At 52.3% G+C, this 27,857-nt stretch overlaps 12 protein-coding genes across 15 annotated transcripts; 6 read left to right on the top strand and 6 right to left on the bottom strand.

The window, feature by feature from the left end:
- Positions 1 to 117: 117 nt before the first annotated feature.
- On the bottom strand, positions 118 to 1,959 carry PPTG_14764 (hypothetical protein; the record flags this gene model as incomplete). Its single annotated transcript, XM_008911307.1, has 2 exons — positions 345 to 1,959; positions 118 to 139 (listed from the first exon to the last, which is right to left on the bottom strand). Exons 1-2 carry the CDS (start codon positions 1,703 to 1,705, stop codon positions 118 to 120), a joined length of 1,383 nt encoding a protein of 460 aa, XP_008909555.1. The 5' UTR covers positions 1,706 to 1,959.
- A 419-nt stretch (positions 1,960 to 2,378) lies between these two features.
- PPTG_23533 (hypothetical protein) lies at positions 2,379 to 2,522 on the bottom strand (the record flags this gene model as incomplete). The annotated part of the gene is made up of 1 exon (XM_008911306.1): positions 2,379 to 2,522. The coding sequence occupies one exon, from the start codon at positions 2,520 to 2,522 to the stop codon at positions 2,379 to 2,381; it is 144 nt and encodes a 47-aa protein (XP_008909554.1).
- Positions 2,523 to 3,660: 1,138 nt separating this feature from the next.
- On the top strand, positions 3,661 to 5,409 carry PPTG_14763 (hypothetical protein; the record flags this gene model as incomplete). The annotated part of the gene is made up of 1 exon (XM_008911305.1): positions 3,661 to 5,409. The coding sequence occupies one exon, from the start codon at positions 3,661 to 3,663 to the stop codon at positions 5,407 to 5,409; it is 1,749 nt and encodes a 582-aa protein (XP_008909553.1).
- Positions 5,410 to 5,618: 209 nt separating this feature from the next.
- Positions 5,619 to 7,979, top strand: PPTG_14762 (hypothetical protein; the record flags this gene model as incomplete). Its single annotated transcript, XM_008911304.1, has 8 exons — positions 5,619 to 5,679; positions 5,760 to 5,955; positions 6,030 to 6,303; positions 6,378 to 6,461; positions 6,530 to 6,712; positions 6,796 to 7,077; positions 7,143 to 7,312; positions 7,379 to 7,979. 8 exons carry the CDS (start codon positions 5,619 to 5,621, stop codon positions 7,977 to 7,979), a joined length of 1,851 nt encoding a protein of 616 aa, XP_008909552.1.
- A 395-nt stretch (positions 7,980 to 8,374) lies between these two features.
- Positions 8,375 to 8,955, top strand: PPTG_14761 (hypothetical protein; the record flags this gene model as incomplete). Its single annotated transcript, XM_008911303.1, has 2 exons — positions 8,375 to 8,514; positions 8,622 to 8,955. The coding sequence occupies 2 exons, from the start codon at positions 8,375 to 8,377 to the stop codon at positions 8,953 to 8,955; spliced, it is 474 nt and encodes a 157-aa protein (XP_008909551.1).
- Positions 8,956 to 10,408: 1,453 nt separating this feature from the next.
- On the top strand, positions 10,409 to 11,549 carry PPTG_14760 (hypothetical protein). Its single transcript, XM_008911302.1, has one exon. It carries the CDS (start codon positions 10,659 to 10,661, stop codon positions 11,262 to 11,264), a length of 606 nt encoding a protein of 201 aa, XP_008909550.1. The 5' UTR covers positions 10,409 to 10,658; the 3' UTR covers positions 11,265 to 11,549.
- Positions 11,550 to 11,602: 53 nt separating this feature from the next.
- On the bottom strand, positions 11,603 to 14,698 carry PPTG_14759 (hypothetical protein). Its single transcript, XM_008911301.1, has 4 exons — positions 14,036 to 14,698; positions 12,285 to 13,964; positions 12,106 to 12,208; positions 11,603 to 12,025 (listed from the first exon to the last, which is right to left on the bottom strand). Exons 1-4 carry the CDS (start codon positions 14,668 to 14,670, stop codon positions 11,966 to 11,968), a joined length of 2,478 nt encoding a protein of 825 aa, XP_008909549.1. The 5' UTR covers positions 14,671 to 14,698; the 3' UTR covers positions 11,603 to 11,965.
- Positions 14,699 to 14,809: 111 nt separating this feature from the next.
- On the top strand, positions 14,810 to 18,852 carry PPTG_14758 (hypothetical protein). Its single transcript, XM_008911300.1, has 2 exons — positions 14,810 to 15,261; positions 15,336 to 18,852. The coding sequence occupies exons 1-2, from the start codon at positions 15,143 to 15,145 to the stop codon at positions 18,616 to 18,618; spliced, it is 3,402 nt and encodes a 1,133-aa protein (XP_008909548.1). The 5' UTR covers positions 14,810 to 15,142; the 3' UTR covers positions 18,619 to 18,852.
- Positions 15,737 to 20,184, bottom strand: PPTG_14757 (hypothetical protein). 4 transcript variants are annotated; one of them, XM_008911296.1, is made up of 5 exons: positions 19,927 to 20,184; positions 19,818 to 19,853; positions 19,677 to 19,734; positions 19,524 to 19,604; positions 15,737 to 19,454 (listed from the first exon to the last, which is right to left on the bottom strand). In XM_008911296.1, the coding sequence occupies exons 1-5, from the start codon at positions 20,016 to 20,018 to the stop codon at positions 18,864 to 18,866; spliced, it is 858 nt and encodes a 285-aa protein (XP_008909544.1). In that variant the 5' UTR covers positions 20,019 to 20,184; the 3' UTR covers positions 15,737 to 18,863. The 4 variants fall into 4 exon arrangements, with proteins under 4 accessions (XP_008909544.1, XP_008909547.1, XP_008909546.1 ...); XM_008911299.1 differs by having other exon boundaries at positions 19,677 to 19,853; XM_008911298.1 differs by having other exon boundaries at positions 19,524 to 19,734.
- Positions 19,598 to 22,972, top strand: PPTG_14756 (hypothetical protein). Its single transcript, XM_008911295.1, has one exon. It carries the CDS (start codon positions 20,381 to 20,383, stop codon positions 22,895 to 22,897), a length of 2,517 nt encoding a protein of 838 aa, XP_008909543.1. The 5' UTR covers positions 19,598 to 20,380; the 3' UTR covers positions 22,898 to 22,972.
- PPTG_14755 (hypothetical protein) lies at positions 22,913 to 26,130 on the bottom strand. Its single transcript, XM_008911294.1, has one exon. It carries the CDS (start codon positions 26,021 to 26,023, stop codon positions 22,961 to 22,963), a length of 3,063 nt encoding a protein of 1,020 aa, XP_008909542.1. The 5' UTR covers positions 26,024 to 26,130; the 3' UTR covers positions 22,913 to 22,960.
- Positions 26,131 to 27,291: 1,161 nt separating this feature from the next.
- PPTG_14754 (hypothetical protein) lies at positions 27,292 to 27,609 on the bottom strand (the record flags this gene model as incomplete). The annotated part of the gene is made up of 2 exons (XM_008911293.1): positions 27,292 to 27,432; positions 27,499 to 27,609. The coding sequence occupies 2 exons, from the start codon at positions 27,607 to 27,609 to the stop codon at positions 27,292 to 27,294; spliced, it is 252 nt and encodes an 83-aa protein (XP_008909541.1).
- Positions 27,610 to 27,857: the final 248 nt, after the last annotated feature.

Here is a 27,857-nt window from a genome sequence, read left to right as displayed (position 1 = left end):
GACATGATGTGTTTGGGAAGATACTCAACAGACTTGTGGTGATCGTCCACAGCAGAGCAAACATGAGATACGAGACAGTCACGACGCCCATGAAATAGCTGGAGCCGCCCAGTTGCTTCATGGCGCGAGTTTGCTCCTTCTGCCGGGGAAGCATCACCAAAAATAAGAGCGAACACAAATTGGCCGTCCACATGATGAGCACCGTCATGGTCATGTCGGTCCTCACCGAGTTGGTGTCGTTTTGAATCCGCTCCGTGGTCAAGTCAAACAAACTGTCCACGTTGCGGGTGATGGTAGTCGCAAACGGAATAGCAAGATTGTATACCGTTGTGAGCAAGCCGTACATGGCGCCTTCGTGCCCCTCAGTTGCAAGCTCCACAATGATGAAAGAACTCACGATAAAGATCACACCGAGCGGAATCTGTTCCAAAATGGGAATTCCAAGCCAGAAGTATGGCGAGCGGATGATATTCCAGATAGTCAACAGCTTCACAAACGCATCCAGCGAGACGTAGCAGACCATAGTCACCGCTGCCGTGCGCCGCCAGTCCCAACTGCGTCCATAGTTGCCAGCGAAATAAATCGAGGTAGCATACACGCCGGTCGACAAGAGTCCACCCACTTTTTCCTGAATGGGCGAGACGTCTGCCCAGTTCCTCATGATCGGGTTCTTGGACAGGTACGTGAAAGACGCGAAGATGCCCGAGAAGAACTGGTAAGCGATGTACTGGTACACAGCACGTGTCTTGATAATGTCCCAAAGTGTATGCATGTAGTGGTTGAAGTTCATAGCGAAAGCGTTCTTCTCTTCGTGAAGGAAGAACCAGGTAACCGGCACGATCGGTGCAAGCACAATAGTCACGATCAGCATGAGCATGGGGAACGATAGCGAGAAGTCAAAGTCGCCGCCGTATTCCTCGCCATTGAAGCAGAAGCCCAAGAGGATATACGCCAGCATATTGAACACTGTCCGCGTAGTGTAGATCACCGTTTGGGTATTGCCTCTCACTTCGTAAGGCTCGCGCTGCGCCAGCTCCACCACGATTCCATCGGCACACACGTCCGACAGCAAGTATCCGAACGCACATCCCATCATCGGGATAATATAAACGCTACCGTCATTGACCGCGTCGTAGTTGATCGTCGCAATAATCTCGGGCGTGTAGTCCTCGGGCTTCACGTCTCGGTAGTCTGGATTCGTGAAATACGGCTTGCTGTCCGGTGTGAAGGACAGCATCAAAAGCATGATAAGAGCAAAGATCCAACCACCAAGGATGTAAGGCCGACGACGGTAGCCCCAGATGGGGAAGCAGTCGGAAATAATGCCATAGAACACTTTGAAACTCCATGGCATCTGTACGAGCACGAACGCTGTGGTAGTCTGCGATCCAGGTAAATTGAGGTAGTTCTGCAAGAACGGGTAGATGACGTTGGGTAGCACACCGTCAATGAATCCAACACCTGCATACTGCGCAACGAGACCAAAGTATTGCCGCGAGAAAAGTTTCGGTGTGCTACCACTTCGAAGGGCACCTCCTTCGATGTAATCGTCGTACACATACCGCATCTTTTGGTCCTCGTATACCATGGGGAAGGGAGACTCGTCCTGTGGGGAGTCCGTAATCATCCATGAGCCTGAGTCCTCGCTGTACAACTCGATTGGTGCCTGTTGCGAGGTCAACGTGTCCGTCCGGGCTGCTTTCATCGTGGTACCTGCACCTGTACGTTGAAGTAAAGCTACGTTGGCACCGCGGGACTAGTCGAAGGCGCAGTGTGCCTCGAAACGCGGAAATTGACTAATGCGCCGGCACCGCACGGCTAATACATCGATGAGAAGCAAATCGGCACCCAGCTTGCTGTCCAACGAACTTGGATAGCCTATCGCATCTTTCAAAGACGCCCCGAACAACAAACCAACAAGCCAACACACATACAGCTCCGATGCTAAGCGCACGGCTCACTTGTTTTTGAACGTCTCGGTCAATTTGATTGGCCAAGTGATAGTTACTTAAGAATTGTAACTTACAAGTTGTAAGCCATTTTCTCTCTCTTTTTTTCTTCTTTTTTCTCTTATTTTTGAGAAAACATCATGCGTGTTGTCCTCCCGAAATGAAAACCGAGCGATTGTTACTCGGCTTCGTTTGCATTGCGCTGGCATCGATGGCAACCAATTACTGTGCACCAATTTTCGTCCTTCTTTGTAGGATACCACCTTGAACAGACAGGAAACTACAAATCCTCGACACTGACGACGGCAGCCATCTGCCGCAGAGGAGTTCCTCTCTCGCAGGGTCGAGACTCGAACTTGGCGGAGATATTGAGGCAACGGGCTTCTTAGAGGGGCTCTCTGGACCAGAGTCTGGTTGGTATCCAGCAGTTCAGTGCAACGGCAGTGGGTCTTTCAAATCGTGAGTGTTTCCCAACGCCGATCGCTCAAGCATTGACGCTGTGGCGTTCACGTCGAGCAGACCGAGCCGGTTCGCGTCGTCCGATGTGGCCAACATGTTGGGGCCGTTTGCCATGTCTCTGCTGGTTACAGCAATTCAATGCATCGAGACGCTTACTTCACGTCCACCACCTGCAATTTGCATTTTGGTGCGTCTGCTGGGTGAAGCTGCAACCACATGAACGGTACCTGGTAAAGTACAATTTATATTTTTTAGTACTGTACAAATGCTGTTCGCCCGCTCGACACGTACCGAAAGCACGTGTGTATGTATGTAGTACCAGTGTTGGTACATGTAGCACTGAGCTGCCTGCACCGCAACGACCGGCCAACTACAAAACTACTGTAGAGTGCACCTGTAAGAATACACACGCAAAAGCGTAGTCTACACATGAAGTATTGTCGAGATTGAGAGCTCAGTTGAGGTGGTCAAGTTGAAAAGGACCCGACCTCTTGGTGATACGGTACACAATGTTTAAAAGAGAACTTATGTTCGATCATGGTCGACGCGTCCGCCAGCTGATGCTGCTCTCTCCGGTTCTACGGATCGACGAAGTTGATGTATTCTCCAACTGGTAGGCCACCTGGAATGCAACACAGGTTACTTGGCATTTGTATTCCGACCAATCATTCCCGCTAATGTGCGAAATCTGAGATGAAAGCATGCTAGCTTTAACCCAGGACCAAGCGTGGCAAAAGCTTGGCCCTATAGGTTAATGCGCAAGAAGGCCTGGTTTGGGCTGATGATACAGTTCCTCCCGACTCCTCCATTTTTTTTTTTAGAATTGCAGTATCATGACATTCGTCCTCCCATGTTGTGTCAATAGTCTCTGCCACTTGGCAATGAGTCAATAGACTGATGAACTGACACCGACAGCCCCTGCCGAAATACCATGTGCATTCCGTCTTGGAGCGGGAGTCCTCGCCTCTTGGTCCTTTTTTTTACCACGGTTAGCTGCAGGTCGTGTCGCCTACTGAAGTGCTGCATTTCTTGCGTATGTTCGAGAGCCCTCTGTTTTGTCCTCTGTTTTCACGAGAAAGTTTGGATGATGGCAAACTGTATGGGCTCCAGTATAGAGGTGATCCACTAACACTGCAAATCTGTACGCACGTTGCCCGCCCTCTGCATTCCAGTCGGCGCCGTCCTCGAAGTCGTCGCTTCTTATCAGTGATGGAGCAGGATAGTGCAGTTTTCGATTCGCGTGCACCTGCGTATGAGCCACACAACGTTAACGGAGACCGACTACGAAATGCCGCTTCCAGACGAAAAGGTTGAGCTCTACAACCCTGACAGCGCAGCGATGCTGGGCGAGTCACGATGCAGCATGTCCCCACTTGACCCACCGGCGCACGACTACGACAAGTTGCGTTACGTGTACGACGACTACATCGAAGGAGGTGCGCTTCGAAGCGGAGGAGCGCCGAACCTGTTCTCGCGTCAGTACATTGGACTCGTCGCGCAGTACGCCGCCGTTGGATTCATTGATGGCGTGCTGCCCAATGTCATTTATCCGTTTCTGCAGAACTACCTCAACATTCCGGGTTCACAAACTACAACGGCGTCCGTGATGGTACAGCTCCCTTGGAGTTTCAAGGTTTTCTACGGCATCGTGTCTGACTGTTTCCCGCTTTGGGGATACCGTCGTCGGCCGTATATGGTCATGGGCTGGATCGTCACGTTGGCTATGCTTGTGGAAATGGCCGTGACGCCCGAAGGTCGACCTTATTTTACGGATACCGCTTACCGCGATGTCAAGCCGGAGGACTACACACCTGAAATCATCGAAACGATCAACTACGACGCTGCCAACCAGGGCAGCTTGTACATCATTCCGATGATGGGCTGTGTCTTCGGCTATTTGATGGCCGATGTGTGTGCCGACGGTATCGTGGTGGAGTTGGCGCAACGCGAGCCGCTCGAGATTCGAGGACGGACCCAGACGGTGATTTACACGACTCGCTACGTGTTCAACATCTTCGCTCTTATCCTGGTGGCTTTTTGTTTCAACGGTGACGAGTATGGGGGTGACTTTGACTTCTCACTATCGTTCCCCATGCTAATGTTGATCGTGGGCATCGTGCTCGTGCCGATGGTTCCGGCTACGTGGTTCTTCATCTACGAGGAAAAGCGCCCCGAGTATCACAAGAACTTTAAGCACTACATGTGCGAGCTCTGGGATATCGTGCAGACTCGAGCTGTGTACCAGTACATCGCCTACCAGACCATTTCGGGTATCTTTGCCATGTTCACGTGGGTCTCCGCCTTACCCATTCAGACGAACTGGGTCAATGTTTCTCCGCTCGCAGAGAAAATCGCCGGGTTCTTTACCACAGGCGTGTTTGCCATGTCGGTCTGGTTCGCTGGTAACTACGGTCGTGACTGGGACTGGCGTCGCACAACGGTGGTGACCATGGTTTGGAACTTGTCACTCGACGCAGTGGTGAAGCTTTTGACAATCTGGGATATCAACCGATCGCCTTGGTTCTGGCTTGGTATCCCCGTTCTGCAGCAAGTTCCTCAGGGAATCATCTACATTGTGGGGTCTTTCATCATCGTGGAACTCTCCTCGGAAGGACACGAGGGTGCCATGTACGGCCTTCTCACAACGGTCTACAACCTGTGCACTCCGTTCTCTGCTGCCATCACCCGTAACGTCGACAGCATGTGGGACTTGTCGACCGAGCGGATCCAGAACGACAGCCATGGAGTGAGGCAAGATGTGACCTACACAGTGTTGATCATGTACGCCTTCAACATGTTCTCGCTCGTGTTCCTGGTGATGCTCCCGCGGCAAAAGGAGCAGACCCAGGTCATGAAACGTCTTGGCGGCTCAAGCTACGTAATGGGAGTCATCACAGTGGTGTATCTAATATTTGCTCTCGTGTGGTCCGTCATGACCAACATCATGAGCATCTACGATTCCACCGCATGTCTAGTCATCGCTGGTGGCGAGGGATGCTAAAAACCCCTTGGATGGTAGTGGGCATTTTTTTTTAAGATATTAGGATATCTACGTGTAATGTGAGCAAGATTTTGTTTTGGATTTAAAGCTAGCTACTGTTAATTTTACAATCCGATTAGCAATCTCTGACTCAAAAACAGTGATTCACGACCAGATCCGATCCAGCTGAACGTGTCATTCTTCATCGCGCCTCCTCCACCGCAGGATCAATGGTGGGGTCGGTCGCTTCACGAGACCGCAGCCCGTTGCTTCAGTACGGCTCCGGAAGAGGTAACCTACGCTTAGCGCAACAGTGTGACAACTTGGTTCATGCTAACAATGTCGTTGCGACTGCTTTGCGATGTCTCTAGCCGACAATGACGAGGATGAATTGCCAGTTCACACGCGCCATTTTGCTGTCGCTAATGTTCGTGGTACTCTGGGTCGACTGCCGTTGCGAATGGTCTTCTACGCGCTGAATGGTGTTGCCCTTTTCGTGCTGCTTTCGCTGTGCATTTCGATGCACAGTACCATCTCGCGTCTGGAATCGCAGACTGTTGACAGTGTGTACGTGCAAACGCAGAATGCTGTGCAGGTGATATATCTATTGAATTTTAATTAAATGGCGCTGTAATGGGCAGGGAGACTGGGAGCGATATTCGCCAAGAGACAACTAAAGCTCGTGAAGATCTCAACGCTGGGGCCATGCACTACATTTCGAACAACGGTTTATTGCCGATGGCGTTGCTGCCCTCAAAGTTTGCGGTGGACTATGTCACTCCGCGTCAGGACCAGGCTTACCGCGGTACATGCTGGGACTTTGCTACCATTGGGTTCCTGGAGCAATCATACCGAGCGTATGGAGTCCGCAAGGGATGGCTCAAGCCCGACGAATACGTTGCGTTTTCCGAGCAGGTGTGCCATGCAGAGGAAGAACCGAGTAAGATTCAATGTAGAACTGAAGCAAGGGATTGTTTGCTGTGTTGTAGGCCTACGGTGTCGAGATTCTCAAGCTCTGCACCGGCGACGCAGATTCTGAGCAACAAAAGGCTTGTCGAGTTGCCGGTGATGAGGTCAGTACTTACTAGTTCTGCATGTATCCGTTGCTAAGATACTCAAGGATTATCCTGGTGCGTTGTAGATGTGGATGAACTCGACTGAAGGTGGAGAGGTTCCTGAGCTTTACTATCTGCAGAGCGGACTCAAAGAGTCCATCTTCCCGCAATCCGTCTGCAAGTACTACACGAACCCTGGTAACGATACGCTCTGTCCTGGGCTCGAAGCTGCTCAAGCAGCCGGAAACCCGCTGAAGTTTGAATTATCGGTGCGTTGCTTGGCAGAATTCGTGTTAAAATCTCGACCACGCGGGAGGAAAACTTGACGTTACGTGTTGTCTTGCCTACACAGAGCATGACAACCAAGTACGAAGACATGTCTGTGAGAGAGCACCTTGTAAGGAAGAACCAGGCAATGCCCCTCTCTACTCCGATTGCAATGATCACGCACTACTATCCGTGCATTGGTGCATTCGCCAGCAATCATCACTGTCAGCCTGAAACCTGCACGCTGTGTCCTGGAGACATGGCCACCACAACATGCTGTATCCCGCTGAAAGGCGGCAGGAATCGCAACATGGAAGGAGAGTTTTTTAGTCATCGCAGCATGTCAATTGAAGGCGGTCATGCCATGGTACGTCGTTGGTCAACTCACTTCTGGATCATGCTGATACTTGCATGTTGGTTATGTTGTGGCAGCTTCTTGTCGGCTACAATGATGCGTTTTTGACCCGGGAAGGCTTCACCGGTGGACTTATAGTGAAGAACTCGTGGGCGGACGGACCTACGCAGGGCAGCCATTCGCTCGCGTATTGGATGCAGCAGGTTTCTGACTGGGAAGAGCGTTCAGTCTGCCCCAACAGCTACAAGTATGACAGTTCTTTTGGAACCAATTACTGCCGTGGCTAACTGTGGTTTGTGCTTGGATTTTGCAGCCCGTTTAACTGGTATCAGTGCGGTAATGAAGGCATTTCATCCAAACAAGACGGGAATGAAACCCAGGAATACAACGAGGGTGTAGAGGACTGCCTCTCGGAGGAGACGAAGACATTCGCGGATGTCAACATTCAACCACTGCAGTTGAAATGCAAAGACCCGGAACTCTGTCGTGTGGACGGTGACTTCACATATTTCGTTCGCAACACGACAGACTGGGGCGACCGCATGACCGTCATGTGTCTGTGGGAATACTCGGAAAAGCAACACGTCGCGCGAGAGATATGCCTCCCACCCATGCTGGAAGTGTATATTGCACGTACCCTGGCTCCTGTTGAAGAGGAGGTGAAGGAGAACGATACTGATCGATGCGGCTTCTACTTCATCCCGTACGTGGCGCTGCGTCAGTGGATCGCGCAGTTCCAAGGCTTCTTTGTCAACAGCTTCGGCATTCAATGGGATCCGCAGTCGTACGCTGCCAACAAGGACTTGCACCCCGAGTTCGACTACTCGCTGTTAGAGGCGTCGACGAAGAAGCAGAACCACAGTGAATTCTTGGGACCATTCCCGTATGCCAAGGTCGTCCAGCACTTCCAGTAAGCTAAGGATCAAGCTCATGACATCACAGTATGAGCCATCACCGCGTGAATACTACTTCATCTTGTTCTTCTTTGCGCAAACTACATACTATGTACTATATCCATTTTAGATAGGCGAGCTTCCAGCATGAAGGCTTGGCGGTCGGTGGCGCCACCGGACTCCAGTCCGGGTAGTTTTATCTTGCAAATCGGCTCGAGGTGCATGCGACGGTCATCACGATTGAAGTCGCGCCGACGTCAGTGGGAACAGGTCGCGTTTGCCACCTCCACAGCAGACTGCGGTCCGTAGCTTCCTCTTGTATACACTTGTGCGACCGACCAATCGCGGCGAGTCGCGGCTGTGGCTCTCAAATCGAGATCACGCCTGCACCGCACAAGTAAGGAGGGACGACTCCAATGAATATAGTATTCGTGTGCACCAGCAACACGTGCCGCTCGCCGGTCGCTGAGCACTTCGCCGTCGAGTACTTCCGTCGCAAACTCAACATGTCGCGCGAGCAGCAGGAAGAGAAGGGGATTGTCATTCGCTCCGCAGCGTGAGTGAACCAACTACCTGCACTGCTAACCTTGCTCAGCACAGCAGTGTAGCTACATGCTTGTATTATGAACGAGGTGCTGATTTTTGCTGGTGTTTATCGAACAGGTTGACGGACGTGTTTGACCGCGAAGGCTCGCCGGCCTCCAAACACGCGGTGGACGTGATGAAGAAGTACCAACTGAACTTGTCCAAGCATCGCTCGCAGCTCCTGACGGAGCAAATGTGCATAGAGGCCGACTACGTCGTGTGTGTGGCCAGCGGCTTGGCTTACAAGGTCACGGAGAAGTTTCCAAAGATCAAGGAACGGGACGGTGTGCTGTGTGCCTTCGCGCGAGACTTACCTGACCCATGGCACATGTCCTATGATACCTACATGGAGAACATTGCGCAGAACGAGGAGATGACGCGGGATTTCCTCGATAAACACGTTACGTGGTGAAAGCCGGCGAACCACCAAGCACTAACACCACAGAAGGCTCGTACCAACACACACACACTCTCTCTCTCTCTCTCTCTCTCTCTCTCTCTCTCAGATAAAAGCGTGATAATAAAATTATGCTGCAACAGTTCTTGCGGTCAGATCTGCTTGAAACAGGAGTGCCAACAGACTTGGAAGGACGTGATCCTTCTGTCCGTAGATGTACCGGTAGCAGGATAGATTCCACGAGCACGAAGCAGATTCGCACCATTATGATTGGCGATCATTGATCGCACAACAGTAACTGTGGCGGCGCCACTGCTGTAACCTGGCAAGTCTTACACGGTGTTCGAACTCAGTGATCCTTGCTTGAAGTGGCGCCTTCTTCACCTGCTCGATGCAACGCTAGAGCGAACGTTGGACAGACACGTGCGCGGCTGCGTGCGCTCTGTCTGATTACACGTACCGACCGACACACTGCGTCACGCAGCGCTGGCGCGGGGCAAGCTCGACAACCAGGTGAGCTGGTCAATTGAGAAATGGCTGGCTTAGCGGTTTCTCCGTGAATGTTCCAGCACTTTGAGGCGGATCGTGTGTGGTTGAAGTTGCTGCTGTTATCGTTCACTGCATTTAACCTGCGGTGAATACAGACAGCGAGGATGCGATCGATCAAAACCTCATAGACTGGTCCAGCGTGTCACGAGGATGTGAGCCAAAGTGCATCGCCCAGGTGTGGTCTCAGTTCCAGAGTGCAGCTTCGAAGCCGCCATCAGCAGTGGTGCTTGGTAGTTGTGGTAGTTACGCTTGGTTTTTGTATGACATGTCTCAGCATCAAAAGGGCGCGTTGGATACGCTTGGTGCAACTGCTTTGACACTGCAACTTAAAATTTGCAATAGATTTTCACGTTAAGGCCGTAACAATCATCACTGTTTTTTTTTTTTTTTTGCCAAGTCGCCGCTCCATGATAATCTCCACCCAGACGTTATTAACATGGACAGAGTATCTTTTGCTGTTGCATCGTGCAGTGTGGCTACGCTATCCACTCGAGCCACGAAAGCGTTGCGGCGCGAGTGCCAGCTGCCGCAGATGGTCTGCTTTTGTGGAAAGCTTCTGCCGCATTGCGTTGTGGTGGTGGTGTAGTTGCTGCCCTAATAAGACGTCGAGGACTGCAAACGAGTGAACCGAGGTTCACTGGCACCGGTTTCCAAGGAATTGAAACGGTCTATTTGGCGACCATGTTCATGTTGCAGTGGCAGTTCCATCCAGCCTGGAGTTTACACCTGCAGATATCGACAGTCAGCGTCAGGAATCTGCATGAAGGCGAACCAAAGCACACAACTGTACGACGCCATAGTTAAGCTCAGTCAATCGCCATCTGTCAGCAACATTCTTGCTGGTGCGTCCACGTGGATTTGACTGGTGCAAGTTGCTATTGGGCGGCTAGGTGAGCTTTTTCGACCTCTGAGGTGGCGCCTTTTCGCGCGGTTTACAAAACTCAAGTGGTTGGGTTTCAGAAAAATTGCGACAAATCGCTATAGGAGCGGCAGCGAGGATCGAGCAAGAGCTGGGAGGGGGAGCCGCAGTTTCCGGCTGGGGCCAAACGTGCGCGCCATACTTGAATCGTCCTCGTCCAGCCCGAGCCGAGAGGAAACCTTCGCGTCCTCTCTGCTATTCTGCATACTTCTATCCACACACATTCACACAACAACAGTCCTTAGTCACAATGGTTGGTTTCCTGCGCAAGAAAAAGTCAGACCGCGCTGTGCTCTCGGGTGACACGGTGCTGGATCGTAAGGGAAAGGTGGATGGAGCTAGTCTCCTGGACGGCGACGGAGAGCCCACGGAGGGCTCGCTTTACGCCATGAATGGCAAGCGCGTGACCCACAACCAGCGTAACTCGGACGAGGAGAACCGCCCCAACCCCATGAACAACGCCGGCTACCCTCCCGTCATGGCAACTGGCATGTACCCCCCGCAACACTCTGGTTATGGCCAGCAGCAGCAGCAGCAGCCTGGCGCCTACGGATACGGTAACAACCAGCCACAGCAGTACGGACAGCCTCAGCAACAATATGGACAACCCCAGCAGCAGTACGGGCAGCAGTATGGACAGCCTCAGCAGCAATACGGGCAGCCCCAGCAGCAGTATGGACAGCAGCAGCAGTATGGTCAACCTAACAGTGGATTTGGCCAGCAGCAGTACCCCCCTACGACACTTGGCGGTCAGTACCAGTACCCTGTGCGATACGGCCAGATGCCCCCTCCGATGCCTGCAGCAGCACCCAAGAAATCTCGGTTCCGTATCCCTGGCATGGGCAAAAAGAACTAAAAAGACTGGACGATGGAAGTTGCTTGCGAACTCGCGGAGATCGGAAAAGGACAAGCGGGCGGGCGGTGGTTCAAGTATTGTGGTCTTTTTTGCGAGTAAAGCCTCGAGGTGTATTCTGTTATGTGCAGGGCGGGGGAGACCTGGATCCGTCCGCTTGGACCGAGTAGCGACAGCTTCCCGACTTTTCTAGCTGTAGCCTAACCTTCCTCTTTTCTTTTTTCATTGCTAAATAAATTAAGGACTTGTCATGTCCATTTATGCGGGTGTGCTCTCCATTCAACAGGTACATGTATGGTGTGATAGTCACTACATGTACTCATCAGATACACGTACGCACAGCCATCTTGGCTAGGATTAATTGGCGAGTTTAGCGTTGTGTCGTGGCTCAAAATGGGTAAAATGCACTGGCTTTTGTTGGTCGCGGAAAGGCGAGGCTTCACGTTACCATGCCGTCATCATGTGCCGAGCAATTTGCTGTTCGCCATGGTCGCCGCAATTATATTTTCCACGAATGTGTATCTTTTAAAGGAGCCGCCAGAAACGGTGTGATCCGATATCCGTATGCACGTTGTCTATTATTGAATCGTCACAGTTACGAGTTGCTGGCTTCGACAGGCACTGAAGTTTCCAACAAACGGAGCGTTGCCTTGCCGACCACTCGGATGGTTGCTCGGATCGTCGAGCCCGCTACAATGAGCGAGTTAGTGAATGTTCTGGAAGAGGCGAATGGAGCCGTCGGCACCGCCTGTAACCACCCATGGCTACGAAGCAAACACGAAAAATTGAAAGCAGGAGTTAGAACGGACGATGCATTATTCTCTACATGAAATGAAACACGTACCAGGACAGGGTGGAAGGCTAGCGCCATGACACCGAGACCACCAGAGACCTCATGGCCGCGCAGGATCTTGAGCGGCACGATCAGCGGGTTCTTCATCAGGTCCCTGCAAAGGTCACACGTTCATCACAGTTAGTGAACTCAATCGTTTCGTGTCAGTAAAAAATGCCATCGATACGTACGAGTAGACCATGGCGTGGAAAATGTGAATGGTGCCGTCGTCCGAGGCTGAAGCCATGAGCGGGTACTTGGCGTGGAACGACACGTCGCGCACAGCCTTCTCATGGTACTTGAGTGTCTTGAATGGCCTCGAAGACAGATCCAGATCAAACCAGCACAACCGCCGGTCGTAACTTCCTACTAGCAAGTGGTCACCGTTCGGATGCACCGCCATGCTCGAGATCCACTTGACACCTGAAGACAGCTTCTTGACGATCGACTGCTTCACTAAGTTGTACACACGCACGTGGCGCTGGGTAGCGTGGAAGAAGAATGGCTTGGACGGGTGGAACAACACGCACTGCACCTGACCCACGCTCTTCTGGAACGGGTTCTGAGTCTTCCTCTTCGAGAGCTGGTGAATCAGCACTGCTCCGGCACCAGCGCCAGGAGCAACCGTCGAAAGGTAGTCACCCTTGTAGTGCCATGCCACGTCCTTCACGTCGCTCGTGTGGTGCAGCACAACACGAATACCAGTGCCCACACGACGCTCCAGCCACGGCCGATCCGCCTTCTTTGACTTGTGCTTGTCCTTGGTGCCGCTGTAGAACCGCCAGGTTACCGGCACCTTCTTCTTGAGCGCGTCAGCCTCCACAGTGGCTTCATCCTCATCCACGACCTGGACGTCCCCACTGGCGCTATCTGTCTTGCCATCATCATCATTGGAAGTCTGAATGCTGTCACTGGCATCACCCACAAGCGCATTGGTGAGTTCCGTCTGGTCTGCGCTACCTGTTCCGGTAGCAATGATAAAGACCTTCTTGGCAGCAGCCACAGCCAGCAACTGGTGGTCCTTGTTCGGGTTCCATGACAGCTTGTGCACCACAGCACCAACGTTGTACACATGCAGGCAACGCGCAGTCTCAAGCTCCCAAATACGAACAGTGAAGTCGTCCGAACCTGAGGCCACGTACTGGCCGTACGGGTCTACAGCCAGCGAACGAATACGGCCAGTGTGGCCCTTGAACACAAGCTCCAATGTGTTGGGAAACGGACGCAGATCCTGAGGCTTCGGTAGCTCCGGCACGAGCGACTCCGGGTCAATGTTAAGCTTGCGCTTGTTAACGCGAGGCGCCAAGTACAGATCCAGGCAGCGCTCAAAACGCTCACGCACGAAGCCGCCGTAGCCGCACACCTCACGCAGCGACTTGAACTTCTTTGGGATGAAGTTCGTGTCACGGTCCTCCGGTTCGGCTTCTTCCCAAGCGCGACGCTCCTCCTTGGTAAACAAGTACTCATCCGGAGGGTTGTAGGACTCAATGTGTCCAGGAAGCGGCATCTTCGGAGCCTGCACGTGGGCCGGACCCTTGCGAGTCTGCGCCTGGTCGTCGTCAAACCACATCTGGTAGACTTCGGGCTTCTTTTCGGGTTCCTGGTCTAGTTTGATGCGACCTTCCTTAATACCCTTCATAATCTTCATAACCTTCATGCGCTCCCATTTCGAAGGAAGGAATCGGCTCTTGGGCTCAAGGTCGTTACCCATAGCGTGGATGATTGTGTTCGAGGAGTAAATGTCAACGTAGTCCGGGTAGGCCTCGAACTCCGGGTGTGCGAAAGCACCAGCCTGCATACGACGAATAATCTCCATGTCGCGGTCCGAAATGACAATTTTGCGGTCATTGTACGCGTCGTACACCGTGCGGCTGTCAAACAACAAAGTGCAATACAATGTCAGCCTCCTTCAACCTAATAGTGACCATCTACGTCGACGTACTCATAGTATGGGTCATCCTTAGCAGCGATAGCGTCGTCAATGCCGTCACCATTGTTCGATTTCATGATCTTCTTGCCGTCCACATTGTAACCGATGTGGTCGTAGTCCTCGTACCACCGGAGCGGTACGTTACCAATGGTGTTGACATTCTCTTCATCGTCAGACGACAGATCGTCCACGTGTAGCTGCGACGCCACTGAAAGCGATCCATCCTCGCGCATCTTTTGCATCTCTTTCTCGCGATCCACCGTGAAGCGACGCGTCTTCTTCTCAAGCTCAGTGAGCTCAGCGTCGTCGTCGCTCTCCTCGTCACCACTGTCATCGTCGGAGGATGACCCCTGATCTTCAAACTCGTCGCTGCCCTCGCCATCATCTTCGTCACTATCGCTAGCCTCATCGCTGTCCTCCGTCTCGCTAGCCTCATCGTCGACCTCCTCCTCATTTTCGCCCTCTTCCTTTACAGGCTGCTTCACGACCTTCACGGGTTGTTTGTTGCTCTTGACAGGCGTCTGCACCTGCTGTTTGTTCTGCTTCTTCGCTGCAATACCCGCCGTCTTCTTGTTGCCCTTGTTGCCGCCATTGGCATTGGGCGTGGACGCCTTGAGCGGCGCTGCCGTCTTCTTCCCGCGAGCCATCGCTATTGACACTGACGCGCTCGCAACCAGCAAAAATATGTGTATCACTTCTGTACCAGTCTTTTAGAACCCGTGGGACATAGAGACCCACGGGGCCATCAATCAGCCGGCCCGCGGGTTCGCCATACATAGGGGGAGCCTCCACACACAACACAGCAACGCCCACTTTGAAGAGAGAAGGCTCGCGCTCCGGGCCGCTCCTCTCTCTCGCTGCAGCTCCCTTCTCAGCGACGCGCGTCCGGACACTCCAGCCTCGTCGTGTCTCCCGTCATCCCCTCTGTCCGACGAGCTACTGTCCGCGCGTATCGGCCCCGTCGGAGACGAGTAATCGCCTGCCTCTCATCACACCCCAGTCCGCGCCAGGCAACGCGTAGATTGGGTTTGCGCTCCCCATTGCGAGCGTCCGCAGAAACCAATCACCACAACGAGACTTCGTCGTCGCAACAGACCGCGTCAGATCTCCTGGAGCGCCATGAAGGCCCCGCGCGCCAGCTGCGAGGGCTATCTCACCTTCCGCACAAGTCCAGCATCACCGCCACCGATGCTGCGACGCTACTGTTTTCTCGTGGGCACATCTTTCCACTATTACAGGTAAGATGAATTGTATCCAGTCTATTAAATAGATATGACAGGCTAAACCTGTGTGTTATTCAATGTACGAGCAGCACACAGGAGGATGCGTATCATATGCTGCGACTTAAGGGTGAGGTGGACGTACTTGGAGTGCAGGAATGGGATGGCAAAGGCAACATGCACATCTATCAGCACGGCTTCCTGTTTGCCACCGCGCAGAACAAAGTCTTCTACGCCTACGCCGACACAGCCATGGATAAGGAGAAGTGGATCCGAGCGATCCAGACAGCAGTGGAGACTACAGTACCGCGTCTAGCAGCAGCGTTCTTCCAGCACGCATCGCTGGATGTGTCTCTCTCTCCAGTGAGCACTGTGACGGTGCCGTCTACTGAGACGGATGTAACGTGCAAGTGTCCCGATTGCACTCGGTTGTCAGCAGAAGCTGCGGCGGCTGGACAACCATCGCCAGCTGCGGCGACATTGCTATACAAATGCAACAGTTGTGACGGTCTGTATTGTGATAAGTTTACGACGCACAAGGTCCCGCTCCCGCAGAGATCGCACTACTACGCCAAGCGCGTGTGTGACCGTTGTTATGAGGCGCAGAATTACATCAACTACTTACGGGCGATGGTGGAGCGACTAAAGGCGGGGATCTGCTTGTACCCAAAGCCATTGAATCCCGAGGCTCCGATTGAGCTGATTATGCCCAAGCGACCACTACAGACTGAGTCAGCGAAGATTGCTATCGACCTGCTGAAGGCAAAGGTGATTACCGCAGAAGAATGCGAGGAGATCTTGCTGAAGGATCGACGCTTTTATGATCACACAATGGACCATCCAGAAATCCCGCTAGACCTGAAGATCTTGGGTCTGCATCGCGAGTTCCGTGCACGTAGCTTTAGCGTGTACCGAGCTGTGATTTTACTGCATCGTCACCTCGATAGTGACCCTTTGTTGTTCAAACCGATTGTGGAGAAACTGCTTCACTTTTCGTATACGCGCATCAACCAAGTGGAGTTCTACTGGCCTCAGATCGTTCATGCATATCTATCGATTCCGAATTTTGACTTCGAGAAGATTTTCTGGCTGGATGAGCTCATTTTGTCGGTATGTTCGCGCTCCATTCACCTCGCGCTTCTTCTTCGATGGCAACTTCAAGGCGCACTCGAAGACTCGTTTGATCCAAGAAAACCCAAGGAGATGCAGGACAAATACGCGCGTGTGGTACGGTTGATGGTGGAGATTGAGCGTGAAGTTGCAGGTGTAGACCGTGCCACTGTGCTCAGCCGTGATCCCCAGCACGAAGCGTCGCAGGTGCACAAGCGTAATCTGCCGATGCCAACAGATGACCAGTTGCAAGTTATCGTAAAGCTGACAGAGGAGATTGCAATCCACCGTCGACAAGCGCACAGTATCTCTGGTGCAAGTGGCTCGCCGGCAGGCATGGATTCTTACTCACCCATCTCACCGCCTATGGCGAGGAACGGATCGGACCGTAATGGCTCGCTAGATGGAGACGTGGACAGCCGATTTCGTGACTTTTCGCGCTTTCAACAGCATTTGCTCACGCCAAAGGAAGACCTTGACTCCATGTTGCTGACGCACCCTACAGGTGACGACTACGAGCAAGACGAGCGGTTGTCCATTCTTGAAGAGGAGGATACTGATAACCAACCAACCAGTATTTTCAGTGAGTCTATGCGACGCCTGAGCCAGACAGACAAGTCCCTGCTGGCAAAGCATTTTGCTGACGAATGTGACTTCGTGGAGCAGATCACGGATATCGCTGAGGCGCTGCGTTTTGTGCCGTCTATTCAGGACCGGAAGGCCCAGTTGCCGTCGTATTTAGAGAAACTGCATCTGCCACCTATGGCGTATGTGCCGCTGGTGAAAGCCACGGACCCTTTTGAGCGTATCGTGCGGATACCCACGAAGGAAGGAACCGCGTTCTCGACAAAAGCTCGTGTCCCTATTTTGCTGATTTTTGAGGTGATTCGCGGCAACCCTTTTGACGATGAACAACAGTGCGATGCCTCACTCCCGCAATCACCACGGTCGCCATCACGACAGAACCTAACTGGTAGCGGTGCGCTTGAATCTTCGGAAGTCAACTACATCGAGGATGATGAAATTGGTCAGTTGATTGGGCACCAGGCTAGTGAAGCTTTTGCTGGTGATGCTCAAGACGCGGAGGAAGTCCAAGCGGAAACAATTATCCCTCCCCCTGCTCCTGAACCGTACCAAACTCCTGTCGCCGTGCCTCGTCGTGCCCCTGTTCCTGAGACCCCCATTGACGTCCCTGACATTGTGTCAACGCCGTCAACGGCTCCACCGGTGCTCATGCAGCCTATCGAAAAAGCGGCAAATAACACGACTGTGGACGGAGTGATAGTAGAGGGACAACCTTCGACACCGCTGGAGATGGACTTGGCATCGGGCAACTTGACCGCAGAAGCAATTGAGCGCGAGAAGGCTCGCCGCAGGGATTTTGAAGCAGCTTTCGGAGAGTCCTGGAGCTCAAAGCGAGCGAGGCTGATGGCTGCATCGCCGTACGGCCACTTACCCGGATGGGACATCGTGTCCATGATTGGCAAGAGTAACGATGATCTTCGTCAGGAGGTATTTACGCTGCAGTTGATTCAGAAGTTCGTTGAAATATTCAGGGGAGCGAATCTGCCCATGTGGGTGAAGAGATACCGCATCATCGCTACGAGTTCGTCAACTGGACTGATTGAGACTCTGATCAACGCAATTTCGCTGGATGGGCTGAAGAAACGTGAAGGTTACGTTTCGCTGCTGCATCACTTCGAGAAATCCTATGGACCACCTGACTCGCGCCGATTCAAGGCAGCGCAGCGGAAGTTTATTCAGTCTATGGCTGGATACTCGCTCGTGTGTTACTTCCTGCAGATCAAGGATCGGCATAACGGCAACATCATGCTGGACAACGAAGGCCACATTATCCATATCGACTATGGTTTCTTACTTGGTATCGCGCCTGGTGGAATGCTGAGCATCGAGACAGCCCCATTCAAGCTGACGGCCGAGATGGTGGAGACCATGGGTGGCCAGGACTCCGAGGGCTTCAAGGAGTATGTTACCTTGTGCACACGAGGATTCCTTGCGTGCCAACAGCACTGTGACGAGATCTGTGACCTTGTGGACGTCATGTCACGTCAGTCACCATACCCGTGTTTCCTGGGCATCGACGCTGATTATATTTTATTGCGCCTACGCTCCCGCTTCAAGCTGACCCTATCCAAGCAAGAGACTGTGGCGCACGTACTGTCGCTCATCCGCAAGAGCAACAGCAACTACAGCACGCGTCAATATGACAATTTCCAGCGCATGACAAACGGTATTCTTTCATAAGGTGGTTGGTTCCCAGAGTCAAGTCGCAAAGCGAAATAAAAGATCGTAAGCCTTTCGCGGACAATGGAATGTCCTTAGAACTATAAGATGCGGGCTTTTTGTTTAGTCCGTAGCGTTTTGGTAGGTAGGTGTATAGGTGGAATTGTGGCTTCTCGGGTGATAACGATACAGGAATGAAACTCTTCCGGAGAATTATCAGTTGGGCGACTACACTGCCGTAGTGATTGTCAGCATCATATCTAAGGTTATGCGGCGAAGTAGCTTCCGAATCCGTCGCGTTTCCGCAGCATGCACCTCCGTGTGAACCCTGTGTGCACTACAGCGAGAGCCACAATGACGACAGCACAGGCCAGTGCAACCTTCGTGCCTGCTGAGGCATCTGAGATGTTGGTGAGCGATTCACCAGAGTCCTCTGCAACGAGCAGGTTGAAATACACGGCCGCGACGAGCGAGACAAGTGCGATAAGACCCCAGATCACTCCCCAGCAGCGACTCGAAGTGTGCGTCATCTTGGCGAAGAACGATGCGTCACTCTCGTTTACGCGGCGGGAAATGAGGTCATCCCAGATATCATAAACCGAGAAGAGGCAGCTCATGACACCGACGAAGAGCGTCACGTACTGGAGAGCGTCGAACGTCGTCCAAATGTTCAGCGCCAATAGGCCCGCAAGCAGCAAGATGAAGCAGAAGTTCAGGATGCGGAGGTAGCCGTTGTGCGCGTAGAAGATGAAGACCAGTAGGAAGAAAATGAGGATGCCTGCTGCCACCTCTGACGCCGTTTTATCGGCACTCGCAATCGTCAACGCCATGCCCCACACAGCTGATCCCAAGTATCCCTGCAGTCATGAACACAACCGTATCAATATCATCGTCACTGTATTACAGAGCTCGAAACGGGAACGTACAGCAGGAAGGATGACCCACTGGAGTCCACCGACGGTCTTGGTCACGCCACCTTCGTCAGGGTGCACCTCCATCCCCTTAACCTGAGTCGACATGCAACAATTGCATCATTAGCTAGTGCGTCGCACTTGTGATAATGAAGGAGTGCGTCGTACGCTGCCGCAGGTGAGCCATGCAGCTGTGGCGTGCCCCAGTTCGTGCAGGAATACCGTTCTGCATCAGCCACAGCACGTCGCAAGACCCCGTTAGTGCAATTTCTCTTCCATTCGGCGACAGCATTGCAAAGGATGACGTACAGAATTTTGAATGGGTGAAGAATCGATACGCGCCATCTGCAGAAAAGAGAGGAGAGTGAAGCAGTTAGTAGACCATTCAGCACTCGCATGAGAAGTCTCCGCCTCATACAGTTTGAAGATGGCGACGGCGTAACAGATGATGAGGAAGATGGACAGGAACTGCTTGTCATTGCAGCACTCGAGAGACCAGTCAATGCTCATGGCGACGACTCAAGAGAAGGAGTCGGGTCGAGTCGAGCTGGCAAGTCGGGGAATGTCAAGTGAAATTACAGTCTGAGATACCCCACAAACAATTCCTCCAATCAAGTGTCGTAATCCTAGCTGAACCCACGACCCCATTATTCCACATGGCTCCGCTCCTGTAAAGTCACACGCCTTGATGGATTTTCATCGATGGGTATACCTTGGTGACAAGTTTTGGACTCATGGAGACGATGGCTATTATACTCTGCTAGCAGAGACTTCCCTATCTGAACGGGCGTTCTGGCGAAACCGCTGGCAGGCGGGTCGAACCGTTGGGGAGTCCCCATTGGGGACTTGACACCTTTTAGCTCGTGTTCACCATGGCCAGCACAGGTGACGAGAGTCATCGCGAGTCAAACAAGCGTGTGCAGGGCGAATCACACGAAGTCGAGGCAAACGGAGGGAAAGCAGCCGCACCTGGAGGTCCTGCGAGGGCGCCGTCTTCGTCCGCTGTTACCGCCGATGCTAACTGGCAACGCAAACGCTCAGCGGTGCTGCTGAATGTGATGCATCCGGAAAATACGCGTGAGACGGCTGCTTTTGTCGACAGACTGCCTCGATCCGCGGCTCTGCGCGTCCTCTTCGCTCTCTTCGCCTACGCACTGCTCGTTTCCGACGTCCCGCGTGCAGGTTCAAGTGTCGATAGTCTTCCGTTCGTCCAGATTGAGCCGAATGTCTTTACTGTCTATGGCCCCACGGCACTTCCAGGCCACACGATCTTCCGGAACGGCTCGATCATTACTGACGGGGAGTCTTTGATCTCTTCCGAGATCCCCACGGCGCTCTATAAGTTCACTCCAAGCTCTTACGGTCTACGCACGGCTCGAGACCTACTGGAAACGTCTCCAAAACTAAATTCATCATGGCCTGCATGCATTTTAAGTGCTCACTCCACCGACTCGGCATACAGCAGTGATTGTGGAGATTCTCTACCTGGGACTACGGTGTTTAGTATGCTCGATACTCTGGCTGAAGCCCTGGCAGCCAATGCTCCAAGCACTACCAGCTACAAGAATGTGGCCCAGACCGACGACGGTATTGCGATCATGGCTCGAGGAGAACTCAGTTCGCTCCCACAACGTGTCTGCTTCGCAGCTCGAGCCAAAGCTCGCTGGACGGGTACAAGTAGTGCAAGTTCCGGCTCCACTGCGGCAAGTAGCAGCACGAGTTTCTTGTCACGCAACTTGCTGGATCATAAATATTGGCTCAGCGTTTGGGTCACAACTTTTGCCGATCTTGACCCTGCCAATCCGGGAGTGGATTTGTGTGTGGACGACTTGGATCGACCGCTCTTCTGTGAGAAACCATGGGCGGCGTCCTTGACTGTTGATGGCAGTGAGAGAGACGCACTATGGGAGACTGTGTCATTGCGAACTGCCGCACTACAGCAGAATCTGTCCAAGAACGAGAAACTTGATATTACTTTGATTGAAGCTGAATCGGACCCGCTTACAAGACTGGGAGGGGCTGTACTGCTTGCACACAAGATTTACAACGTTGTGGTGCTGTATCGCATTCGAGACTGTACCAACCCCGACGTCTGCACTACGACGACCATATTTGACGAGCGTGTCGAGGGCAAGATTCTCTACACTGATGCTCTGGAGTGGAGCTCTCTGGCATCCACTCTGCGCTATATTGGCCAGTTGTACGTCATCGTGAGAGTCGTGTGTCTATTCGTCGCTTGCTACGCCGTTGGCTCAGTCTTCGACACAGCTGCAAGCGCCGATACGTCAAGATTGAAACGTACTCTTCGAGTCTTCTTCGCTGTTCCGAGTCAGGTCGTGGTGTATGGCAGTTGGTTACCCGTGCTTTGCTACGCAAGTGCACACATTATCGACGCGCTGATACTGTACGAACTGGAAGATGACGGCGGTGAGAGCACAACGGACAGCTTCGCAGCATTGACGCGTTGGCTAGCTGTGCATATGCGCTGCGTTTGGCTCATGGCGTTACTTGCCCGTTTTCGAGCGTTGTTGCAGACCTCGGCGGGGGCATGGACTCCGTCCCACGGAGTCTCTGGCGTCCGTGGCCATCTTCTTCCGACACTGGCTCTTGGTGCCGTTGCATTTGTAGCTCAAGGAGGAATCGCCGTCGACGACCGTGATGCCCGGATCTTGGAGGCTAATGAGGTGGAACCCGTTCCTACCTTCATGCTGCTGCGCTCCGAGACGTTGGATGCGTGGAAAATGAACCTTGAAGGAGTGTACAGTGATATGCTGGCCGTCGCTCTTGCTGCCATTATTTATGTGGTTGTCATTTTAGCAGTGCGTGCACTAATGCGCTGGCATCGACGTCGTTGGGTCAAACCGACGAACTTCAGTCAGGTAAAACCCCAGGAGAAAGGTGATGCAGTCCCTGATCCGTTGTTCTTTGCTCGCTCAGCCGTTCCAAGTGCCGCGGGTGCTTTGTGGGAACCCAGTTGCCTTTCAGTGAGTTGGGATGATGATCTGCTGGGGCCTCTGCTCACGATGTTGAATGTTACTCCATGGATAAGTCAACGTAACCTCGACAAAAAGCAAGGCACAAGCCAGGACAATACTGACAACAATGTAGCCAATGATGAAATTGGTACGAGTTCGGCATCGACAGCCCAGCGGATGCTTATGAATCTGGTGTTCTTGAGCGATCCGTGGAACCTACTAGTGCTAAAACTTGGGCGTGCTCGTGTGCATCTGTATCATCTTCGGGGGAACGGGCTAAACTGCAAAGTGGTTCATGCCAATGCCAAAGCTCGTGTTGCACGCGAATATTCACTGGCACTTGAAAACGTCGAGCTGGTTGCCTCCCTCCGCGCATCCGAGTTGTCCTGGTCGCAGCTTGTTACGTGCAAATGAAGGGGCTTCGCGACTGCAGTATCATGACAACAAAATAAAAAAAATGTTGATTACATGAAGTTTCTAGTGATCCTTCTCGTCTTCATTTATTTCTACTAGCTCATATCCTCTGCCAGTAGCTTCTAGGTCGTGAACAAAAACCCAAGCGAGAAAATTGATTGTCGGCAACAGGACAATCTGGCTATTGACGATGCAAAACTCGGCGATAGAATTCCCCATCTGCTTCCAGCTGCCTTCATTATTTACAAGAAACAGGAACTGCACGGTGAGGACGTCCGCCAAAGCCACTGCGAGAAGGAAATATGACGACACCCAAAGAGAATTCCCGCGCAGCTCTTTTTCTTGTGTCGATACTGTCGAAGGTAGCAGTAAGATCAGACGGAAAGCACAGGCGACAAGTACGAACGGTATCAGGAGCTTCAGTACGACTAGCGCTTGCGCAATGGAGGGAGTGGATTTTGTTAGGAACCGTCGAGTCGATGGAATCTGAAAGCTTGTAAGGCTCGCCACGTTGGTAGTACCAAAAAACGAAACTTGGACAAATAGTAACAGCAGCAGCGCTCGCCGCACTTCACGACTCATAGAAACCCCTCGAGTAGATATCTGTTTTGCTTCCACCACAATCCAGCTGACAAGCCCGCTGCATAGTGCCACGTAAAATAACACTTCATAGGATGTGCTAAGCAATATGAAGCCTGGCGCAAGCGCTAATATGACTTTCATCAGTCGCACAACCACAACGTGTGCGACTTCACCAGTGTGCTGTCGCTCCAGATAGCCTTCACTCTCAAAATTCAGCGAGGATAGCTCAGCCCCTGGGCTTTGGTACTTTGTTTGAACGAGTAACCATGTCACTGGTACGATGACAAGCATCCAGTTTAAAGCCACCATAAAAAGCGGAGGTGCAGCTTTACTGTCCAGGTAGGCTGAGGTCCATTGCAGAGTCAGCATTGCCAATAGCACTGGAGGTTCCCCAGAAGAAAGCATCGACTTCCACTGGGATCTTTGATCGTGAATAGGAGATATATTGCTAACCACAATAAAAGTACAAAGCAATAACAGCAACGCTCCAAAATGGACCAACGATGTGTTTTCGCCATACTCAGTCGGCAGACATGGGAACACGGCGATAAAAAGACAGCTTGCAGACCAACAAAAACGTGGTGTCATCAATTTTCGATAGTGTAGACGGTCTTTCAGTTGCACGCTTCCTCTCGATTGTTGTAGGTCTCCGTTTAGTTGCAATGCCAACAGGACAAATAGCAAGCTAAATGCGGCACGATGCTTGTAACCAACGACAACCAGCTCCAGGCAACAGACAACCAACGCAGCTGGAACACTCCATTTCCAACCGAAACTCTTTACAGAAGGGAGTTCTGCTTGCAGGTCATTACGATGCCTCCAAACGAATTTCCAAAAGACAAGAGGGCAGAATCCGTAAAGATAATACGTCGACGGCGAATCTGCGAGAAACCGCCACCACATCACTGCAGCTACAGTAGCAGCAAACTTGACGTCAATCATAGGAGTCAACAGACACCGTAAGCGGAATTTTTGAGGGTGCAGATAAGCTACCGTCATGATTAGTGCCCAACCAATGTACCCCAGCACGATCGATCCTCGCAAGAACAACCAGTCGTACGTATGGTAATAATCGATCGCGTTCCGACAAATATCAATCATCTCCTGACTCAACAGTTCCACGACACGGTGCGCATCGTCGTGAATTGCGTGGCTTTTACCTTCAGGTAGGCTATTGATGGCCTCGTCAATATGAGCCTCAAGGTCTGGTACCCGATGGTGGAGAGGTGAGTATGGAACAAATAACATCCCCCGGTGAGCGCGCTTCACTTCCTCCTTGCGTAAGGCATGGTGGTATAGTTGCTGTGCATTTGCACGCATAGCATTTACGCGATATTTGTCCTTGGGCAAGTACGTAAACGGCAGAACTCCAACCGAATTGCGGGGATATGGCAGTCCTGCCAAAGCACTGATAAGTGCCGCCACATCTGTCTGCATAACATCTTTGCGCTTGAAGTCAAGCACTGCACTCCACTCACGGGTAGCAACCTCCTCCTCGTTTGCCTGTGCCCCCAGGCGTGTCTGCAATTCAACTCTAGATCGAGTGGGCAACTCAATATCAAAATCTTGCTTGTCAGTCTTTTTCGCTGTCTCAGGTCCCAGGACACCGGCACCCCACGCAATAATTGCCGTCCTCGTTTTGGCCGGAGCGTCGTCACCGTGGTCGCCACGAAGATCCATTCCATGGTCCGCGTTGACGACGTACGCTGTTCGTCCATCGTTTCCATAATACTCCTCGATCATCTTGTACGTCTTCTCGATCAAATCATCCACCACAGCAATATTCTCCAAGTACTTTTTCGAATCGGCACCATATTTCGGTCCTGTCAAATCAGTGCCTAGAAAATGACAATAGATCACCAATTTCTCGTCATGCAACTTCCTGTACAATTCCGGATCCCTGGCTTCAGCTCCTTTTGTAAATAATTCTTTCACTCTGCGATATGCCCACAGATCCAGCAGCGTTGTATCTTCGCGTACCATGTTGCCTTCCTCTCTCGCAGAATAGTGCTTTTCCACAGCTTGTGGTGCATGAGCTGCGAGGATCGGGGCGACGTCTTTATTACCAAAGATGAAGGCATTATTGCTCTGATTGAAGACGGAGTCGAAGGGCACTGGGTGCCGCTTCCAGCTATTAGAGACGGCGTGTGGGTCCTCATACATTCCGGCAGTTAGCGCCACGTGACATGCCCGACTTTCGGTAGGTGCGTGGTTGTGTGAGACGCCCCAACTGCCGCGATTTCGCATTACAACGCCTAGGAAAGGCACACGACTGTCGGAGCTGAAGTTGGTGGTGTTTGTAGAGCCGTTCGGGTTGAGGTCGTAGTGGTTTACGTTGCCGGCAACGACTTTGAAGAGTTTGTCGACGCGACAGCCGTCGAATGTGAAGATGATGACGCGCTTGGCTGGAGGCGACGAGGTGTAGTTGGCGCTGTAAATGGAGGACTCGACAGTCGACTGGAAGTAGATGTCGAAAACGCTGAGGATGCATAGCGCATGGAACGCCACACCCAGCAGGAGCAGGCGGGCGATGCTGCTGCACATGTTCGAGCCTTTCTGTACGAGCCGGGTCTTCCGTCGCCACCTTCACCAGGAGTGAGTCGATTAGAAAACTTGTACACTATGTAAGAAAAACGTTACTAAACCATGCTGTAAAAAACGATTTTGAATGTTTAATAATAATGTCTGTTAAAACAAACCGTTCTTGACATGTTAGAAACGTAAATAATGCCTGTGTTTGTGATAAGAAGCAGATCACAGGTCGAAATCGTGGCTTGATTGGTCAACTCAGCAAAACAAATCTGATTCAAAGTTACTGATTATCCTTCTTCTTTCGATACTTGATTATATATCGTGCCGCATGAGAGCTCTTCGGCTCGGTTAGGAGTATCGCTGTACAACTTTGCAAGCATCGTCTCGAAGATGGTACAGAAGCCTTATCTGCTGTTTGAAGGTCAAGATCATAGATTTTCGTGACCCCTGCTGGAAACATGGAGGACTCCTCAGCAACCTTCTGAATGAGTTCCATGACTACTCGAACACGCGAGTGCCGCATATGATGTTGCGGCTTGATATTGTGCTTCTTACTGAGCAGTCTATATGGGCGAATTCCAGTGTCTTTGTGCCGAAATACCACAAATTGAACATAAGCTTTACACTAGCCCTAGCGGGAAATTCAAATACAATCGGAACAGAATGACCGATTTGGCCATTGCTCCAATTCCACGATCTCCACACAGGAACCTCCACCGTGTTAGTAGTTGAGGGAACAGTGATTTCGTTATTATGCTGGACTTCACTAAAAGTGTGACGAAACTCTGACGCAAGGTCGGCTCGCAGCCTGTCAATCCTCATGTCAATATCGCGCAAATATACCGGAGCCACACCGTTAACCACAAAATGCTGTCGCATTTCATTTACTACCTTCGCCGCTACTTCGTTTGGGAGTGAATTTGTCATAGTTGGTTTTAGTTTTTCCATTTCTGCGCAGACTTCAGATAGTTGCTCTTGTAGCTCACTTATTTTCTTAGCAACCGCTAGATGTGGCGGTAATCCGGTTGCCTTCATGCCAGTAACAGGTGATTCACCAATCGCCAAGCCAGTTGCTGTAACGGGACTGAAGTACCGTTACTGTAGCGTACACTGGAAGGATCGAGGAAGCAGGCAAATATGACTCTGAGATTGATAGTTAGCGACACGGTCTCGACACGAGAGACCGCGCTAGCCATTTACTCTGTTCTACGTGTTGATTGACTACCGTGGTGGACACGGTAGCTGTTGTGTGACAACGGCCCGTCACACCATCCCCCGCTTCAGATGGAGATCACGCCACACTTGGCGTTTGGAGCCGAGATGGCAGAAGCTGGCGAAGAAGCGACGACGATGGGTGTCCGCACTGTCGCGAGCTTGGTGTCGCGCGACCGGATCGTGAAGAGTGGAGGCGGTGCCTGTGACTGAAGTGGAGAGGGACGTGATCGGACGTTATCAGCGAGCCTTGGACGAGGCTAGGCGCGCCGGACGGGCGCGTCCTCAGCGCGATCCGTCACCGGTGCGAGGTCCGCCTCGTACGCCGCCACGCAGTCCGGAACATCAGCGAGGAGGACGTCACGAGGCTCCCAGCTATCCGGCATGGGGCCCAACCAGCGCACCAAGTAGCGCCGCTGTGAGGGGATCAGATTGGCACGGCGTCGAGCGCCGCGGCCCGTGGGCGGGGCGCGGGGATCAGCGTGGTTTAGAATACGATCGACGATATGGCGAGCATGCCCTACCGTGTCAACAAGTGACGCCGGGCCGTCGCGTTCGAATGGAGGATCGGCGCAGGTGGGAGGACGCCGCGGAGATGCGGCGTCTGCGCCAGCGCGTGGAGGATCTGAAGCGG

Source organism: Phytophthora parasitica, assembly GCF_000247585.1.
Source record: "Phytophthora parasitica INRA-310 unplaced genomic scaffold supercont2.41, whole genome shotgun sequence".
NCBI classification, from domain to species: Eukaryota; Oomycota; class Peronosporomycetes; order Peronosporales; family Peronosporaceae; genus Phytophthora; species Phytophthora nicotianae.
This window is presented reverse-complemented; position numbering and strand designations above follow the sequence as displayed.

Coding starts and splice junctions, on each gene's coding strand:
- PPTG_14755 (XM_008911294.1), bottom strand. CDS start 26,023: ATGTGCAGCAGCATCGCCCGCCTGCTCCTGCTGGGTGTGGCGTTCCAT.
- PPTG_14758 (XM_008911300.1), top strand. CDS start 15,143: ATGAAGGCCCCGCGCGCCAGCTGCGAGGGCTATCTCACCTTCCGCACA. Junction 15,262..15,335: donor ACATCTTTCCACTATTACAG/GTAAGATGAATT, acceptor ATGTACGAGCAG/CACACAGGAGGATGCGTATC.
- PPTG_14757 (XM_008911296.1), bottom strand. CDS start 20,018: ATGAGCATTGACTGGTCTCTCGAGTGCTGCAATGACAAGCAGTTCCTG. Junction 19,854..19,926: donor GCCGTCGCCATCTTCAAACT/GTATGAGGCGGA, acceptor TCTTTTCTGCAG/ATGGCGCGTATCGATTCTTC. Junction 19,455..19,523: donor AGTGGGTCATCCTTCCTGCT/GTACGTTCCCGT, acceptor TCATGACTGCAG/GGATACTTGGGATCAGCTGT.
- PPTG_14759 (XM_008911301.1), bottom strand. CDS start 14,670: ATGGCTCGCGGGAAGAAGACGGCAGCGCCGCTCAAGGCGTCCACGCCC. Junction 13,965..14,035: donor AAGGATGACCCATACTATGA/GTACGTCGACGT, acceptor GTTGTTTGACAG/CCGCACGGTGTACGACGCGT. Junction 12,209..12,284: donor TTCCACGCCATGGTCTACTC/GTACGTATCGAT, acceptor TGACCTTTGCAG/GGACCTGATGAAGAACCCGC.
- PPTG_14760 (XM_008911302.1), top strand. CDS start 10,659: ATGGTTGGTTTCCTGCGCAAGAAAAAGTCAGACCGCGCTGTGCTCTCG.
- PPTG_14756 (XM_008911295.1), top strand. CDS start 20,381: ATGGCCAGCACAGGTGACGAGAGTCATCGCGAGTCAAACAAGCGTGTG.